This window comes from Spinacia oleracea, chromosome 3 (genome assembly GCF_020520425.1).
Source record: "Spinacia oleracea cultivar Varoflay chromosome 3, BTI_SOV_V1, whole genome shotgun sequence".
Lineage (NCBI taxonomy): Eukaryota > Viridiplantae > Streptophyta > Magnoliopsida > Caryophyllales > Amaranthaceae > Spinacia > Spinacia oleracea.
The window spans coordinates 4,251,475-4,271,541 of NC_079489.1; the positions used below are offsets into that span (position 1 = coordinate 4,251,475).

The window sequence follows — 20,067 nt, forward strand, 5'->3', positions numbered from 1 at the left end:
GTATAATCATGTCCAGATCAAAATCGACATATAGAACTGATATTCAGAATAAAACCGATATGTACAATTCAGATAAGAATCGAATAATACAAGGGCAAAGAACCGATCATGTACAGATCTAAACCAATAATACAAGGGCAAAGAAGTCCATCCACTAAAGGATAAGGATAGGGTATCCCCTAAAAAAAAGAGCAAAAAGTAATAAGGAGGGCATTCTAGGTATCCTAAGCATATTGTGTAAGTCAGTAAATTGATTGATTATAAATATGGTGTTAGTTAGGGTCTTTCAGGAAGTATTTCAGAAAAGCGTAATTACGGAGTGAGATTCTCGATTGTTCGTGTTCATCATCGATTTGGTTTGCAAATTTAGATAATTTTAGGTTGAGACTACAGATCGAAAGTGAAAGATGGCGTTATCTTTCGACGGTGCGATGTCGTTATCTTTCGACGGTGCGATGTCGTTGGACGATCAACTGGCGGTGGAATTCGAAGGACTTGAGGCCCGGTATGATATCATATTCTGTTGCTATGTTTTATTGTAATTCATAAGCAATTTAGATAGTCGATTTTGCTCTAAAATTAATAAATAAACAAAATTCAATTGATTTTGATTTTGATTTTGATTTTGATTCTAGGGTTTGAGACTTTTGGGTATTTTAATTTAATTTTGATTCTAGGGTTTGTTTGTTTGATTTTCAAAAGTAGTAACGAAGCAATTTAGATGTCGATTTTGCTCTAAAATTAATGAATAAAAAAATTCAATTGATTTTGATTCTAGGGTTTGAAAGTTTTGGGTATTTTAATTTTATTTTGATATAGGGTTTGTTTGTTTTGATTTTCAAAAATAGTAACTAATTATATTGCGTTTGTTTGTTTTGAATTACGCAAGCAGTGAAAGTGAAAGTATTGTTGATTCTTCGCTACCGTGGGAAGAGCAATGGGCCATACTTGATAAGGAAATTGAAAAACATATGTCCTAGTAAGAAATTCTTTAAATTTCCAATTGTTTAGCTAGGGTAATTAAGTTTATTCTTTAAATTTCCAATTGTTTGATTCTAGCCGTTCTGAGCTGTTTCCCCACTGGATTGCTCCGTATGATATCCCTCCTGGGCGCCCCAACTGCTGTGTCCTTGCTTACGATGATGCCCGTAAGGATGAAGTTACACCTGTAGCAACCGACCTCGTCTTGCCTGCCTATAACAAACAAAATGTAATGTAACTAATTTACTAATTTAATATGTTATGAGTTACGTTTTTTTTGTAAGTAATTTACTAATTTAATTTGTTGATGGCTACTAATAACTAATAAGTAATAATATGGGTTGCAGGGCACTGACTATGAACTTGTTGATTGTCTTGATTGTGTTTTTACTCCGCATGGGAAATATATTCTTCATTGCAACTTCACTGCCAAGCCTAAAGAAGCTCCCTTGAAGGCTGGTGATTTTTCCACTAAGTTGTTCTTTGCTGATATACAGCAGGATCCTAAGGGAAATTTGGTGCCTGCTACTTATTCTATGTTGGACGGTGGTGAGTTTCTTTTATTTTTTTTATTTTTTTTTTAATTTGTGATGATATTGTTAGAAATATCTAAATGAATGATCCTTTAATTTTCCCACTATATATATATATATATATTATATCTACTGATCTGATATTTTTTGTGAAAATTGGGTGATATGAGAAATGGGATATTCATAATTAAATTATGGAGTTAGAACCATATCAGTCAAATAATCCTTCTCATGTTCAGTAATATCAGTATACCAATGGTGATTACTTTTGCTGTTGTATTATTATTCTCTACTGTACTTTCTTTTGCAAATTAAGTGAAGATTTGACTGAATTGATGACATGATGTCTTATGTACCATTGACATCAAGTAAAAACCTTTGGACCTTGGGATTTTAATCTGCCAGTATCTTGCTTGTTAGTTTTCTGCTAGAACAGAGCAATATTTTATTGGATTTCTTTTGTATATAGCAATCTACACATTAACTGAACAAGCATTATACTATTTAACTGAACAAGCATTATACTATTTGACGAAGGAACCCATTGAAATTCTTTGAAAGTGATTTCATTTTAATTGTCAAAGTAGAAAGAATTATTGTTGGCAATTTGTGATGATATTGTTTAGATGTTAATTTTCTTGAGCTTTTTTCAGGTGTGAATACCAAGCTCGGCTGTGAATTGTGTCCCGACGTGATTGCTCATCCAACCTCTGGACCTGATGAAGGGCTCATATTTTTAAAGCTCAGGCTCAGTCCTTTCTTTATGCGGACGGCCAAGAATACTTGTTGAGTGCCATTTCAACTCCTCGCAATTCTCGTTGTGTAGTACTCCGTATTATTCAAGTTTAATCCTTGGCTTTGTCTGTGTTGAGGGTACTTTCTGTAATTTGGTGTTAATTTAACTGAATTGAGTTTGTATTAGTGTTTTTAAACCAAACAAGGTACCAAACATTCCCCCATACATTTCTTTTGTTGGGGTTTTTATGTAATATTAATTTAGTAATATGTCCTTGTGATGATAGCTTCATATTAGATGTTCGGATTTATAAATTGCTAAAAAACTACTTATATTGGTTAGTAGCTAAACTTTAGGTTATTTACTGAGAATGCATACCAATGATGTATTTGCCTAGTGGTTAAGAAGCTGGCCTGTGTACAATAGGTCTCAGGTTCGAATTTCCCCGCCCCCATTTGTTATTTATATTGCTCTTGTGGTTCATTTGAATTGTAGAGTACACCATCAACATTTTGCTTGCTTGCAGTTTCTAGAGTTGTCTGAAACTGATATACTCGTAGATATTTTAATAAGAAAAACTAGTGGGAATCATGTCATTTTAGGGGGTGTAGACATATTATTTAATTAGATTGTGGGGTTAATAAGTTATTAAAAATGACAAGTGTATCTTTTAAGTAAATACAATAGAAAAAGATTTACAAATTTTTTAAAACGACGGTCTGACGCGTCAGGCCACTCAACCCGCAGATCAGTTCGCGGGTCAGTTCGCGGGTCGAAGGATTTGTGGGTTTTAAATCGCGGGTCATATAAATACTATTCTTCACCCATTCTTGAACCCTAATTCTCCCTCTCTCCTCAAACTCCCTGCCTGCGTCTCTCTCTCTCCTAAACTCCATTCTTCTTTCTCTCTCCTCAAACCCTATCCTCCTCCCCTTCTCTCCTCAACATGGCCGCTCAAACTCTCTGCCTCCCTCCCTCCAACCTCGTCGTCATGCCTTGTCCTCGTCATCGCAAGAAATGTGGTAAATCTCACATCTCTCCTCTCCATTCTTCTTCAGTAGTTTTTTAAATTTTTGATTAATTTGTCGATTTGTATTTTTCCGGCGAGATCGTTGAGGAGACACGAAGGAACAGAGGCGGAGATCGAAGTGATATGATTGGTGATTCACCTCCACCGTGCGGTCACAAACCCTAATTAAACCATCCTTAGCCGCCGACACCACTACCTTCTCTTTGCCGGACAACCAGAACTTCCGGTTCAAGGAGATTGTTCCAATGTGGCGGTGGATAATGGAGGTCGTCGGTGATGTTCTCGTTTTTGTATTGTGTGTGTTTGTCGTTGTGACGCTGTCAGAGAAGGAGATCATGCTCCGCTAGAAGGAACAGTGGTGGGCTATGGCTGCGCTGGTGGCGGTGGATGCAAGCGAAGGAAGAACGTAGTCGCGGCCGGCAGTCGATGGTGGCAGCTCCAATTCATTTTTCGATCTGTATTGTAAATGTAATTCAATTTTGTTTTATTTCTTTTAGTAATGATTAAATTGGATTTATTAAATAATTATACATTTGTAGTTATATTTTTGACATATTTAGTTATAAAATAAAGTGCTTTAGTTACAATTTTTGCAATAAAGTTCTCTTTTGATTTAGTTAAAGATATACATTTGTTTTAGTTATGTTTTAGTTATATTTAGTTATAAAATAAAAGGATTAGTTGCGTTTTTTTCTCAATTATTATTTAAGTTATATTGGTTTTGTATTTAGTTAATAAATAAGTATTTTAGTTATTTATTATTTTCAATTAGTTTTGAGATTGAAATCGGTTAGTTCAATTAGTTAAGGAATAGATTCAATTAGTTAAGCAATAAAACTAATTAGTAAAACACTGAAACTAATTAATTTATAGATTTTAAAAAAAATTGTTAAACCTGAAATTCAATTAGTTATGCACTAGAACTAATTAGTTAAGCAATAAAATCAATTTGTTAAGCAATTGAACCAATTAGTTAATCAATGAAATAAATTAGTTAAGCACTGATCCAAATAGTTAAATAATGAAACTAATTATTTAAGCGACGAAACTAATTAGTTAAGCGATGAAACCAATTAGTTAAGCAATGAAATTCAATTAGTTAAGCAATGCAGCAAATAGTTAAACATAGAAACCAAATGGTGAAGTAATAGAATCAACTAGTTAAGCATTGTAACTAATTAGTTAAACATTAGAACCGATTAGTTAATCAATGGAATCAATTAGGTAAGCACTGGATCCAAATAGTTAATTAGTGAAACCAATTAGTTAAACATTGAACCTAATTAGTTAAGCAATGAAACCAATTAGTTAATCGATGAAATCCAATTAGTTAGGCAATGCAGCCAATTAGTTAAACATAGAAACCAAATAGTTAAGCAATAGAATCAATTAGTTAAGCATTATAACTAATTAGTTAAGCATAGTAACTAATTAGTTAATCAATGGAACTAATTAGTTAAACATTAGAACCGATTAGTTAATTAATGGAATCAATTAGTTAAGCACTGGATCCAACTAGTTAAGTAATTAAACCAATTAGTTAAGCATTGAAACTAAGTAGTTAATCAATGAAACCAATTAATTAAGCAAAGAAATCCAATTAGTTAAGCAATGCAGCCAATTAGTTAAACATAGAAACCAAATGTTAAGCAATAAGATCAATTAGTTAAGCATTTTAACTAATTAGTTAATCAATGGAACTAACTAGTTAAACATTAGAACCGATTAGTTAATAAACGGAATCAATTAGTTAAGCACTGGATCCAAATAGTTAAGTAATTAAACCAATTAGTTAAGCATTGAAACTAATTAGTTAAGCAATGAAACCAATTAGTTAAGCGATGAAATCCAATTAGTTAAGCAATGCAACCAATTAGTTAAACATAGAAACCAAATAGTTAAGCAATAGAATCAATTAGTTAAGCATAGTAACTAATTAATTAATCAATGGAACTAATTAGTTAAACATTAGAACCGATTAGTTAATTAATGGAATCAATTAGTTAAGCACTGGATCCAAATAGTTAAGTAATTAAACCAATTAGTTAAGCATTAAAACTAATTAGTTAATCAATGAAACCAATTAGTTAAGCAAAGAAATCCAATTAGTTAAGCAATTCAGCCAATTAGTTAAACATAGAAACCAAATAGTTAAGCAATAAAACAATTAGTTAAGCATTGTAATTAATTAGTTAAGCAATGGAACTAAATAGTTAAAGATTAGAACCAATTAGTTAAGCAATGAAATTAATAATTTTACAGATTTAAAGAAAGTATTTGTTAAACTTGAAATCCAATTAGTTAAGCGATGAAATCCAATTAGTTAAGCGATGCAGCCAATTAGTTAAACATAGAAACCAAATAGTTAAGCAATAGAATCAATTAGTTAAGCATTGTAACTAATTAGTTAAACATATTAACTAATTAGTTAATCAATGGAACTAACTAGTTAAACATTAGAACCGATTAGTTAATTAACGAAATCAATTAGTTAAGCAATGGATCCATATAGTTAAGTAATTAAACCAATTAGTTAAGCATTGAAACTAATTAGTTAAGCGCGCAATGAAACCAATTAGTTAAGCGATGAAATCCAATTAGTTAAGCAATGCAGCAAATTAGTTAAACATAGAAACAAAATAGTTAAGCAATAGGATTAATTAGTTAAGCATTGTAACTAATTAGTTAAGCATAGTAACTAATTAGTTTATCAATGGAACTAATTAGTTAAACATTAGAACCGATTAGTTAATTAACGGAATCAATTAGTTAAGCACTGGATCCAAATAGTTAAGTAATTAAACCAATTAGTTAATCAATGAAACCAATTAGTTAAGCATAGTAACTAATTAGTTAAGCATAGTAACTAATTAGTTAATCAATGAAACCAATTAGTTAAGCAAAAAAATCCAATTAGTTAAGCAATGCAGCCAATTAGTTAAACATAGAAACCAAATAGTTAAGCAATAAAATCAATTAGTTAAGCATTGTAACTAATTAGTTAAGCAATGGAACTAAATAGTTAAAGATTAGAACCGATTAGTTAAGCAATGTAACCAATTAGTTAAGCAATGAAACTAATAAGTTTACAGATTTAAAGAAAGTATTTGTTAAACCTGAAATTCCATTAGTTAAGTCATGGAACCAATTAGCTAAGCCTGAAATTCAATTAGTTAACCAACAGAACCAATTAGTTAATCAACGAAACCAACTAGTTAAGCAATGGAACAAGTTAGTTTTAGATAGGATTTTTTGAATTTTAGTTAGAACTTCATAAGTTTTTGAGTTTTAGCTACATTTTTAGGGCGAGTCATGAATTTTTAAGTTTAGTTACACATTATGAGTTCTAGTTAAGATTTTTTTAGTTTTAGTTAATATTTTCTTAGGTTTAGTTAAAACGACTTATTTTTAACTAAAACGAAATTATCCTTAACTAAAACTATATCATTCTTAACTAAATATAAGAAAATTATAACTAAAACAAAAAAAAATTAGAATTCAAACAAATGTAACTAAATCCTATAATTTCATAACTAAATATAACAAAAATACAACTAAAAATAAATATTATTAACTAAAGACATAACTAAAACCTATTTAATCATTACTAAACTAAATCAATAAATACACTTAGATAATGGGCCTTGGTAAAGAGAAACCAGTCATTGTTTCCCTTACGACCATGACCCAAAAAGTTTCATTCAAGAACTTGTTTCTCTGCTTATGCTTCAAAGCTTCTGAAACATCGCCGTCAAACCGATAAGGACCTGTCTTCTCCACACAAACACGTCTGCCTTGCCGGAGATTTAAAGGTTGCAGACTAAGTTTTGACAACCTCCGATGAAGACGACGGCAAGCTTGCACGCAATGAGATAAAACGCCGCCTTTGCTCCTTCCTTCCCCGCTCAATATCTCCCACTCAGCCGCAACTAGATCACATAAAAAATAAATCAAATCCACTTTAACAACACAAAAACTGAAAATCAAAAACCTTAAAACCTCAAGTATACTGGCGGCGGAGACGAAAAGGCTAGGGTTAGATCGCGCATCTTGCAACGGCGGCGAGGAGGAGAGATTGAGGAAGGAGGAGAGAGAATGAAGGTTGCTAGGGTTTTAGAGGGGACAGTGACGAGGAGGTGATGGCCCATTCTTCGATCTATAGGAGGAGAAGAAACACACATCAACTGCGGTGAGGTGACGGAGATGGCGGCAAGAAGGTGGCTTGAGTTTTGGAGGAGAGAGAGAGGGCAGAGATTTTCGGAGGAGAGAGAAGGCAGGGATAGAGGGAAGGGGAAAACTCGGGTAAAATGGATTGCGCGTGACAAGGTGCGCGTGGATGCGCGTGGGTTTTTATGACGTCAGCATTTGGTCGTTCCTGTCAGGCCGCCTGACAGGAAACCTTCTGAAAAAGATTAGGATATTCCTTAAAAAAATACAGAGGCGGTAGAACTCCCAAATTCAATCACAAAGCTGGAAATGAGCAAGTTGGTAAATCTTATACACTTTTTCTTATAAGGGAGTGCAAATTGAGTCATGCCATGGAATTATGGAATTTGAAAAAATAAATAATCAAACTCAGTCAAATATTATGAACAACAGAAGCTATAAACTGAAATAAGCATGTCATTAGTTGGCACACAAAAAACAGGTATGCTGTTATGCTGTGCACAACAAAACTGGTACAAGAAGAGGACTAGTGGGCCAGGTTTGCACAGGCCCATCAGTCCCAAGGTATCACCTCTTTACTAAGCCATATGTCACGTGTTTGACATTTTTATTGATATTATGGCCCAGCGTGTCTCATATGAGGTATCTCCATGAGCATGTATGCCTTATTGATGCATGTATTTTGGTACAGGTTAGTATTATTACATGTTGTTTTCTATACTTTTGTTGTGTTCGATGCTTGTTGCGCATATGGGGTAGGCCGGGCAAGATCAAGCCTCGGGGATTCAGGCGCCGCGTGGGCAGTCAAAAGGCCCGTCCGTGACATATAATACTTCTATTTATTTAGTTTATCTCACATATTCCTTTTTACAGAAAAAATATAAAAATAATTGTCAAGTACTTGTATTTTTCATAATATATAAAATAAAGATTTCAAACTTTTATCATCAATATATTTTTCGGGGTTACAACAACATAATCCAAGCCTTAGACTCAAAATCGGCTAACATAAGGAACCGAGGTTATTATAAAGAGATTTTATGAATAACGTAAACCAACAAATTGGGTAATAATGTTATGGGAAAATTAGCAGACCTAAATCAGCTTAACAATCTAAGTGGAGAGTTGAGTATCATGATGAGCATCAGAGAGTCAAAGTATCATCACATATTAGTGGATTAAACTTGAAGGTAAAAGGAAAAACTCAACACACATGGATATTTGATGAATTTCGTAAAATTTCAGGGCATTTCAACTGGATCCAAAGCTACGAAATGCAAACTACTCACACCTGTCAAGTATAAGTGATGTTTTAACCTTTTGCATAAACATTAAGAATTTTTTTTTTTTGGGAATAGTTTTCACTCTTATTAATAATAACCCTAATATTTTTTTAATTTTTTTAAACTTTTGGTTTTGTCATTGTTTCTGTTTTAATATAAGCAAACTAATGTAAGAAATACGACTATTGAAATCAAATAAATAAGAGAAATTTAATAAGTTTACTTGATTGATAATCTCCGGATTACAATGATTGTGCCGTGGTATGAAGGTCACTGACTTAGAAGCAAATTTCGCCACTACCGATACAAGCTCTCAAGTGACGGACGCCCCCTAAAGTTAACACAATCCTCCAAATCTCAATGGAGTTTAGGGTTTGTGTTTTGGTATATTATTGTGTATGTAATTTTTGGTGGAAGAAGGAAATTATATATATTCCGTAAAAGTGAGACTCATTCACGGTAATTCACTTAACAAGCTCACTTCTAATCAAATTGGCAAAAAAGGAGGTGAAACCCGCAAAGAGGTTATTAGAATGAAAATCCTTCCACCAAATTGGTCAGGTGTCCACGTGGCTTAGAATTAGAAATTGCGGCAATTCATTAACCAGCAAGCTCCGCGGGTGAGGGGTGGCAAACAAATATAAACCGCGGTATACCCGAGGACTTTGCTGTACCTTTTCTCCACGAAAGTTGGTCCGAATATCACACGCTTTGCATTATTATCAAACCGAGTAGAAATTCATACATGTCAAGTACTAGTTTTTTTTTTTTTTTTTTGATAAACAAATTAATTCATTGATAAAAAGTCATACGACATCTACATAAAGATTAAAATCTAACAAATACATAACAATCGAATCAAATAAAAGCTTTCTTTCACCATAGCTACGATCGTAGTATATCAAACATCTGTATACCCTCTTTTATATCGCTGAGATTTACAGCCTTCATTGATGAGGGGGTCTATAGATCTGTTATAGCCGTGATAAATATGATTTCCGTCTGATTCGTCTGATTGTAGTCGAAAGATTGACATCCTGTTCGATCCCGCATAAATCTTTACCAAAGAAACAACCTGAACTACATTAAACACACAAAACATAACTAAAAACAAACCCACCATAGGGGTACTTACCAAACTGAAATAATCAAACCCACTATAGGGGTACTTACTACACTGAAACTATATAGTTTTTATTGAAATCTAACGCAAAAACACAACAGAATTGAAAGAGACTTTACATGTCAAGTACTAGTTGTTAATTCCACAATCCAATAATAACAATCAACAAAACCTTATTAGACTTTATTAGACTTTATTTAAAGTTTATTACTCCGTACGTAGTAGATTATTACTTAACTTTCTACTATTAGAATATTAATAATAGTTGATTGCAAATATTAATAAATATAAATTAATAAAATAATTATTATTGAGTTCTTATATTAATAATTATGTGTTTATGTTATTAACTTATTATTAATAATATAAATGATTACTCTGTAATAATTATCCAAAATTTGTAAAATTCAAGTACGAATTGAATTCGGCCAATTTGTAAAACAATATTTGTGATTAACCTATAATAAACCTCGCCATACTCCCTAATAAAAGTGTTTCACTTGATGTATTGATGTAAAAAAGTGATATTATAATTATCGGAAATTTATTACTTTCAATTAGTACATTGCTGTAAAGAAATAATATTACTTCATAAAAAGAGATTGTATATTAGATTGCATATTTTAACAACTAGCATTTTGACCCGTGCAATGCACGTGAGCATTTTGTAAAGTTTTATAAGAACATACATAGTTACATTGTCTACATACAATAACTTAGATATTATGAAATTTTAGATAATTAGATTATTTATGTGTATTCTTACTTTTTTACTTAATGTAAGTTATAAATAAATAAATAAAATAAAATCACATTATGTATGTGTTAAGGTTATTACTAAGTTAAACTAACAACATTTAGTGAGAACAATCAATTAAAAGTGATGAAAATGTAACATATAATATAATGTTTATAAAAACAAACGGTTATTAAAATAATCATAATAAATTGACGAAAATTGATATTTAGCCATAGAAAAAAAAAGAATAGACACATAAAATAAAACACACATTACCTCTTTAAATGTGTAATTATATATAGTTGATTGTGCAAGTGATGTAACGAAAATGGTACGTACGTGGTTAGTCAATTTATTTATAAGGAGTGCATTGAAGATGAGCAGTTGATGGTTCATCCTGGCAAGATGTTTAGCTTCTTATGCCTTCTATTTAGTAAGAACTAATGTTTATTAATGTTATTATTATGAAATATTAATAACAACTTAACTTAGCTCATTAAATTATGATTATTTATTTGTATAAATGTCTTTTAGTTTTTTCAGGTTTTTATTTTTTTGGGAGGGGAAGTATTTTGAGTTATCCCTCTTTAAACACAAAGACATGTACATTAATAATGATGTATTTAATTTAATTTTTTTTAAAAAAGAGAAGATTGTGATGTGAAGACACATGTCACATTATAACATATTATTACACTTCAATTAGTACATTGCTGTAAAGAAATAATATTACTTCATAAAAAGAGATTGTATATTTTTTTTTTTGGTAGGAAAGAGTGACTAGATTAAAAATTTAAACCATAATACAACATGTTCAAGATTAGTAGTCTATCCACTCGTGGTGGCAATAATTTGTATATTAGATTGCCACCAAGAGATTGTATATTAGATTGCATATTTTAACAATTTGTTTACGAAAATACAAGTTGATATGATTTGCTGGCCCATCATGGAGATTGATCGGGCAGAACTCCATTCCATCTTCTTTCTCTTTCCTCATCAATCAGATCCATTTTCTGTCTCCTCTCTTATTAAAGGGTATGGATCTTGTTTCGTTCTTGGCTTCTTGCCATTTTCTTCCTCTTTTTGGGCGTTTAATCTCACTGAAATCAGATCGCGTGGTTAATGGTTTATGGTTATCAATATATGCTATCAAATCCATTCAGACCAGACAACTTCTCACAAGCTATCAATCTTGGATTCTTGGTGAGTCCTTTTTCCACTTTTTTTAAAAAAAAATTAACCTAAATTGTTCATCTTTTGCTTAATTCGTAGTATCGTTAATTGACGGATATGCTCTTGGTGTTATTGGGTCGCAGGAATCTCCCAAATTTTGTGAGCAAATGAAACAAGAATCCTCCGATATCTCTTATTTTTCAAATTTAAGAGTCCTAAAGGTGCATAATCTTTCTTTTCCTTTCTGTTTTTCGCATATTAATTGTTTGCTACAATTATCTCTTAATTGGTAATGGTTTAATGCAATTATCTCTCAGTTTGTAATGGTTTGATAAAATTATGCTATAAAAAGCAAGCAACTATAATTCATGAATGAATCAAGCATACTTGTTGAGTTGTTTCAATCAAATTATAAATCATAGTATTGGCTTGTGTCCATCTCTCTCTGTGTGTGTTTGTAATCACAGTTTGTAAGATTATAAGAACACAGTAGCATATTAGCATTGCATTAATTCTTTAGATTAATACTTGGGAGTTGCGACCAAAACTTTCAGAATTGTCCTACCTGATTACTCACCCATTAAAAATGCAACAATGTGGTCAATTTGAACTATTCTAAAAGTAATTAAGCTAAAATTGAGATTAGTCAACGAAGATGGTAAAAACCACAACTTCATACTGCTATTCATGTTGATGTTTCTAATAATCAATAATACTAGAAGCATTTTAGCTAACAAAAGACTGCGTGCTTATGAACCGTCATAAGTATAAGGAAGGGAAATTCATTTTCGAGAAGTCCAAAATCGTCAAGGAAGATCGGTAGCTTGTTAACTAGGTTTTCCTTGTCCCATTCATGCCCTGTATGTTCTTTTGAAAGTGTGAAAATGCTTTTCTGTTGTTTACCCGGCCCTGTTCAGAAGTTGTTCCGTCTAAGTGTTCATTTTTGTCACACAGTCTGCTCTGCAATGTACCATCATCAACTGTTACCTTCATATATTGTGATTAAAATTGGATTTCTTTAGATATTCATGTTGTTTGCTAATTTCTTTGATATTGAATTGAATCACTGAACCATTTCATAATATATTTCAGTAAAGCTAGATTATCTGCTAATTACTTGGCAGTTGTCATCTCTACTCTCTTTTCTCCCATGCATTACTCGGAGAAATATTTAATTACCCTTCTGCATTTTCTATGTCGTTATCAGTCTAGTCATTTCTCGGAGTTGTGAACAATATGGAAAACGTGATCATGTTTACTGAGAAAGTGTCTATGATCATAGACAGAGAACACATTTGATAGTGTCTATGATCTTAGACAGAGAACACAGTTTTCTGTTGATTTTTCTAGGTCTTTCTCAATCAAGTTACCCAGGAATCCTTTTCTACCATGTCAAACTCCTTGGGTTAGTAAAAAAAACTAAAAACTTGTAATCTGTGTATCAGAAGGTAGACTCTGATCTTCGTCAATGGCATATGTTCAGTTTTCTTGTTCATAATGCCAAGTTTGTAGACTTGCTAGGTTGATTTGTTCAAGATCACTTTGTGACTCTTGAATTCTTGATCACCTCTTAGCCTCTTGGGCTGATTGATTATTATCATTAGATCCCGAAAGAGTGTTATCTGCAGCATCTGATAGTCTCATTCTCTTAGACTCTTAGAGCCTATATGCTATGCAAGTTTGTCGCCTGCTCATTCCACAAAACTAGAAGTTTGTTTGATATTCTTATACTCATATACCACGTGCTTGAACATTTACTGAGTGGGACAGAATGTGAGAATCAAACCCTTGCCCTCTAAAATTAGGCACAGCTCAACCATTCCCTAAATTTTCCTTCCCATTGACATGCTGCGTTGTGGAATTTGACATGGATGCATTATCCTCCCGAGATTGGTTCAGAGTCTTCAGAGCTTTAAAGTTATTCTGAACCTGAACATCTTTCTAAATGGTGGTAAACTGATAATCATGGCATTAAACATGATTACTGCTTTTTTTGGCTACTGTTTCATTTATGCCTTTCATTCCAACTTAAGAAAAATGAGTTAGGCTTACTACATATCAGTTGATCTAGTTGCAAAGAGCATGCAAATCCTAGGTTTGTCTATGTTTATGGTGCTAAGAAGGTGAATATTGCATAATCTTTGGCTGATCTCCACTTGAATTTTCTTCCGTTCTTCGTTTCATATGCCTGTGCCAGTCTTTTAACTCATTACTGTATTGGATTTCATCATTCTTTCAACATCACAATCTGAGTGTTTCCTTCTGCTCAGACCCAATTATTTCTTCAGTAGTTTATGACTGTCATTCATCTTCGATGCAGCTAAACGCATCCTCCTCGACACGGATCAGTTTATCTGCATTGAATCGTGCTTGCTTCTGAAACAAACAGCAACAAGCAGCACAAAGCTTCTGCTTCTCATCTACTTCGTACTACATAGTTGATCATAGTTAAGTTTGATCAGTGTCTGCATGATCATCAGATCATGTCTCACTCCTGCTTGATCTTGTGACATTGTGCTAAGTGTGGTATTCTTAGTTCTTACGACCTTAGTGTCCTATAATCCTGACAAGTTGCAGCAAGGGGAACTTTAGGACACATAATTAAACTCCTTACCGCTTCCACACCTTTGGTAAAGTTACGTTGCATGGTTTAGTAGGCTATCGGCTATCCCTATCTTTGTCTCTCCTATAAACACATCACTCAGTGTAGGAGTATAAATTATGGATTTGTTGGGACTTAGACATATCTAAATCCAATCCAAAATTTGAATCCAAGCCCATTTCCAAAAAAGTAAAAATAAATCCTGATATAAAATATTTTGATGAAAGACTGAAACGCCAATTTATACTTAGGAAGTATCTAATTTAAGGCAAACACATGCTATCGCGTCATCGTCATTCCTAACACTGACATGGTGCCACACTGTCACATCACTGTCAGTCTGTCACTAGGTTGAAATTGTGAAAAGTGAGTTTTAAGGGGAAATTAATATGGGAAAGAGGAGAAGAATGGAGGGGGAATGCGACAAAACATTTCCTTATGGCAGCTAAATTGAATCTCCAAAATGGGGAAGCTTTTAGATTTTTAAGTCATTACTACAACTACTTTGTACATGCTCATAGAGCTCTCAAATGCTACCACCACGCTATTTTGTTGACTCCCGGCAAATTCCGGGGTTTGCTATCTTAGTTTACCATGCTAATACAATTATGTACTTCTCCTTGCTGCTTTGTTACTACAATATATGTAAAGTACATTTTGTTTGCTTTTACTTGGAAGCAATGTATGGTTTGCTGGATAGAGAATTCTTGTGTGCAGGGAGGCGTCTGGGAAGTCGCCCCGTGCCTCCTGGGTCTTTTCCAGATTATTTTTCTGATGGTATACTTTATATTTTTTATTTTGTACATCTGTTTAATGAAAATACAATAAATATTGACAAGAGATATTGTGTAATTTGTACTTCAAATTTGTTTTGAAATGTGTCTTGCCTTAGATATTGGCATATCCGCATATACACATATCTTCAGGTGCATCAGAAGAAGTGGTCTGAGGTAGTCCAGAGTAAGTATGCTATTAGAGGCGGCTGTCTAACTTGTGATGATCTCTGGGAAATTTGTATCCATCTCTATGCTTCCCATTCTTTCTCCTTTGCGTCATCGTATTTCCCTGATTTTATTTATACTGTTACATTTACTCTTCTTTTGTTTCTTTAGGCGCTAGGTCTTGCCTATCAACGATGCGACATGTATACTGCTGGCATTAAGGTACACCCCTTCCCCCCATGAACTTTTTCTTCTTGTTTTTATTATTGGCCCTGTAAGGCTATAAGTGGCATGTGAAACATAGAATTACTTGAGCAATATAAATTCTTTCTGTTGATTTAGATTTGGTCAATATTCTCTTTGTAGGCGGTGTTGTTTGTGCTGTTGAATTTTCACTGCTAGGCATCCAACCAAGTACATAATAATGTTGGTTGGCATGGTTGATGTATTCTTTTCAGATATTGCTCAGCCTGATCTCCTCTCTATTTATTTTGTCAATTTAACATGGGTTTAGTATTGTAGTTGTGTAACTTGTATTCCATCTTCCAAGTTTGTTTATTTACTTCCTTATGGTGCACTTCTTTTGTTGTTTCATTTTCGCCTTCTGTATCATGCTGGCTAGTTGGTTTTATTTGTGACATTTTTTAATCATTCTAAACCTTGTTTTGAATATATGGGTTGGTACAAGTTGGGATGGGTTTTGATGATACGTTTACTTCCATATCATGAAAGCTAGGATCCTTCGGAAAATGAGTACATAACAGTATATATCTTTTGATGTGATCGACGTATTTGTTTTGATCTAATTCCAACGAAAATGATTTGTCAAATTTTGACTTATTTTTTAAATTTTTTTTTTTTTTTATCACGTTTGTCATTTATTATTAACTTTCTTTTACTCTTGTCATTACATCAAGCATACGCATTCGCCTTCAAGACATAATGGGTGATGTAGCTCCAATTATGTGATGCACCAAACTTTTTCTTTTTTACTCGGTAATGTTTTTTTTCTTTCTGATTATTGCACTTCACTCGGGTATCGGATTCTCAAGACTTGATGGGTGATGTAAACTCGGATTATCTCATGCGCTGATGGGTCAAACATTTTTTAATAATTTTATAGACTATTTCTATTTTCGCACTTGATTTGAGTTTTTTCGACCCCTTTTAAGACTTCATGGTTGACATCTATTCGTTTCAAGACCTGAATTGGTGATGCAAACTCTCGTGTATAGCCTTCAGTTGTTATTTATGTTTCATTCGTGAATTGAATTTTGTTGAGTTTCTTTTACTTTCCATTTATATTCATGGTCAAATATATGATGATGCAACTCTTTAGTGGTACCAATATGATCTTTTCAATCCAACTGTTTTTCTTTACTACTGGCACCTTTGGGCTAATTGGCTTGGAACTTTTAAAGTCAATCAGATCGGTGGAGTATCAGAATATATTGGTTGTTGCTTTGAGATGATATAATGAAAGTTGTCTATGGAGTATTTGATAATGTTAGCCCTTAATGCTCCTGTTTTCTTGAATGTCTCACATAGTGTGTATTATTCTTTTTCCCCTCTTCCTTTAGAAGAGAAACGTAACTACATTTTTTTAGTACCTTAAGGAGAGAGAATATTTTGGTGTAACCCTTTCACTTAAAGAACAAGTGCTAAATTTTACTGATTTGTAAGAGACCAAAAGTAGGAAAAGTTTATTAAAAAGTGATAGATCATGAAAGGATTTGTGTATTTTGGGCTAGTAACCTTGACATGTATTCTAGATCATATATTAGTTGTTAAAAGTATTACTCCAAGTCTTGCTAGGCTTTTGATTAGCAATACAATCGGGGATTTCATACCCCCAGCTGTTGTGGTTATTGATTATAAGAGGGAGTTTAATGATCATGTTAAGATGGTAGAACAGGAACGTGAGAGAACGTGAGGAGAACCTGCAAATAACCCGAGATCTAGGTCTGTTTCTGGGTGTCTGCAGTTCCCACTATTGCAGCTCCCTCCACTGCAGCTCCCACTACTGCTCCACCTGTTTCCTTCACAAGTCATAGGAGGGCTGCACAGAAGCTTGTTCCTGCGTTTACAGATCAATAAAGGTAAAGTACAAGGGCTGCAGACGGGGTCCAGTTAGAGAAAGGGGTAAAACAGGGAAAAGAAAAAGGAAGTCTAGCTAGAAGGGAATGGAGTTTAATTTAGAGTATGATCCAGAAGAAGAAGAGTATATATCTGTGGACTGCGGACTGCACTGTTGAAACACCACCCTCTGATGACCCCTGGTTCATATATAGAAAAAAGTGAATAAAGTCTTATCGTGTCTAAATTGTCTAATCGAGTCATTCCGTTCTAACTATGTTTTGGTTTTTTATTCAATGCAGGAGGCTAATGCTGATATTGTTATTCAAGCATTACAAACAAGCATTGCAAGCTGTTCACAGCAACCACCTAACCATGATATGTTTGAGTAGACCTAGGGTAGTTAGTTTAGGCATGTTTAGAACAGAATCTTGCTTATTTAAGGTAGATTTTGTTGGTGCAAATGGTCTGGGATGTAATATTGCAAGTTAGAGTTGCTGTAGTTGGGTTTCTTGGTCTGCATCAGTTGGCATGAGTTGACTTATGCTGACTTTATGTTGTTGCTGTAGTTGGGTTCCTTAAAACTAACACAGAAAACCAAGAGTAGATCTTGAATTTCTACACATAAATTGCTTGAGTGGTGATTTGAAGACAATTAATGGATTATTCAAATCACAATTTAACTTATTTTTGTCCTAAAGTAAAAAAAAAAGAAAAGTGTATTTAGCGATCTCTCAAATCAAGCACTCTAGTTTTAATCTAGTTGATGAGTTAACATAACTACAGAGATATCAGAATAACAACAAAAAAAATTACTGAAATTGGATACTTTGAATTGGTTAAATGCGTATTTTACTCCACATTTTTTTCCCAAAACACAATGCCTATTGAAGATATCGTTGCTGCTCGCAAGGTGATTGCTTACCGGGGATGTGCTATATATATGCAGGTTTATGAAGGCAAATCAAAAGATGAATACATTCAATAAAGGTTCAATATCATAAATTGAGTAAGACAAATCAAATTATTCAGACAAACAAGGACTCTCGAGTTATATATATATATATATAGTAAGACAAATCAAATTATTCAGACAAACAAGGACTCTCGAGTTATATATATATATATATATGTCCGTATTAAGGGTTTACGAGAAATAGGAAAAAGACCCAAGAACTAGACTGAAACCAAACCCAGATTTAGGGTTGTAAATGAGTTGGGCCGATCCGATCCGAGTTTTACCTTGTTTGAGCCATGCTTGTGAAGGATTTTCATTGTTCGAGATTGTCTCGCGTTTAACCGGGCTTTGAAATTTGTTGTTCGAGCTTTGTTCGCTAAGCATTTTGCCATTTTGATGTCTCGAGCTCGCTCGTTTAGCTCGAGTTTGAACCCGAGTTCGAGCTCAAGCTAAACAAGCTTTGAGAAATTATCAAATTGATTTAAATCATACAATCAAGGAGAAACTTCATAAAATATATATATCACTGGAACATTACTAATATTATATTATTTCTCTTACTTATTATGAACCCACATATATTCCTACTTCTTAAAAAAAAACATTAAAAAATTCAACCCATCACCCCACCCCTTTATTTGACATATTTATCCACTAACTATATTAAAAAAAAATCACTATCAACTACCACATAATACGGAGTAACTTAACAAGTCAATTAAATTGCTTAAAACTGTATGCCGGTCAAACCAGAGGGATTAGTTAGATTTATGAAATAAAAACTCCTATTTGATTTCTAAATTCCTATTGAAGGAATAATTGTTTTAAATAATCCAATTTTTGGAAGATTTCCCGTTATCAATTCAACCTTATTATCTAATAATCTAACATTTGCATCCCACGCACTTCTATTGCACCCAATCGGTCAACAACCCGATACATGGGGTGAAACTTTAGCTGAATAACGACAGATCTGCTACCAACCAGATTAAGAAGGTGACTCTCGTCCTCTTTTTGTCCCATTCTTGAAATTTATATATATACAACTTGTTGAGTTTTTCCTTTCATCTTCAAGTTTAATCAACTAATCTGTGATGAGTACTTTGACTCTCTGATGCTCATCATGATACTCAACTCTCCACTTAGATTGTTAAGCTGATTTAGGTCTGCTAATTTTCCCATAACATTATTACCCATTTTGTTGGTTTACGTTATTCATAAAATTTCTTTATAATAACCTCGGTTTTTTATGTTAGCCGATTTTGGGACTAAGGCTTGAATATTGTTGTTGTAACCCCGAAAAATATATTGATGATAATTGTTGCATATGACTCAATTTGCACTCCCTCCTAAGAAAAAGTGTCTCAGATTTACCAACTTGCTCATTTCCAGCTTTGTGATTGAATTTGAGTGTTTAATTATACCAATTTCAGACAAATCTAGAAACTGCAAGCAAGCTAGTTTAAATGTTGATGGTTTACTTGACAATTCATTCATGTATAAAATATACATATTGTGTTCGTTTTTAGATAGGAAACATGTTCTGTTTGATTTTAGTTAGGAAAATTGTTTATTAGTCATTATATCACTAGATTTAGTTATGATATAGTGATTATTGTGATGTTTTATTATGTACAATTATGTTCTCTTTACTTGTGAGTAATTGATTGTCATATCACAAGTAATTGGGATCCCATTGATTATGTACAATTATGTTTTTAT

At 33.2% G+C, this 20,067-nt stretch overlaps 1 protein-coding gene and 1 long non-coding RNA gene across 3 annotated transcripts; one reads left to right on the top strand and one right to left on the bottom strand.

Moving 5' to 3' along the window:
* Window positions 1-241: 241 nt before the first annotated feature.
* LOC130469290 (uncharacterized) lies at window positions 242-2,541 on the top strand. Of its 2 annotated transcripts, none has more exons than XM_056838374.1 (5): window positions 242-505; window positions 890-979; window positions 1,060-1,210; window positions 1,329-1,530; window positions 2,168-2,541. In XM_056838374.1, the coding sequence occupies exons 1-5, from the start codon at window positions 408-410 to the stop codon at window positions 2,302-2,304; spliced, it is 678 nt and encodes a 225-aa protein (XP_056694352.1). In that variant the 5' UTR covers window positions 242-407; the 3' UTR covers window positions 2,305-2,541. The 2 variants fall into 2 exon arrangements, with proteins under 2 accessions (XP_056694352.1, XP_056694353.1); XM_056838375.1 differs by having other exon boundaries at window positions 245-505; window positions 893-979.
* Window positions 2,542-6,789: 4,248 nt separating this feature from the next.
* LOC130470623 (uncharacterized) lies at window positions 6,790-9,109 on the bottom strand. The gene is made up of 2 exons (XR_008931339.1): window positions 8,954-9,109; window positions 6,790-7,209 (listed from the first exon to the last, which is right to left on the bottom strand). It is a non-coding gene; the product is annotated as an uncharacterized lncRNA (long non-coding RNA).
* Window positions 9,110-20,067: the final 10,958 nt, after the last annotated feature.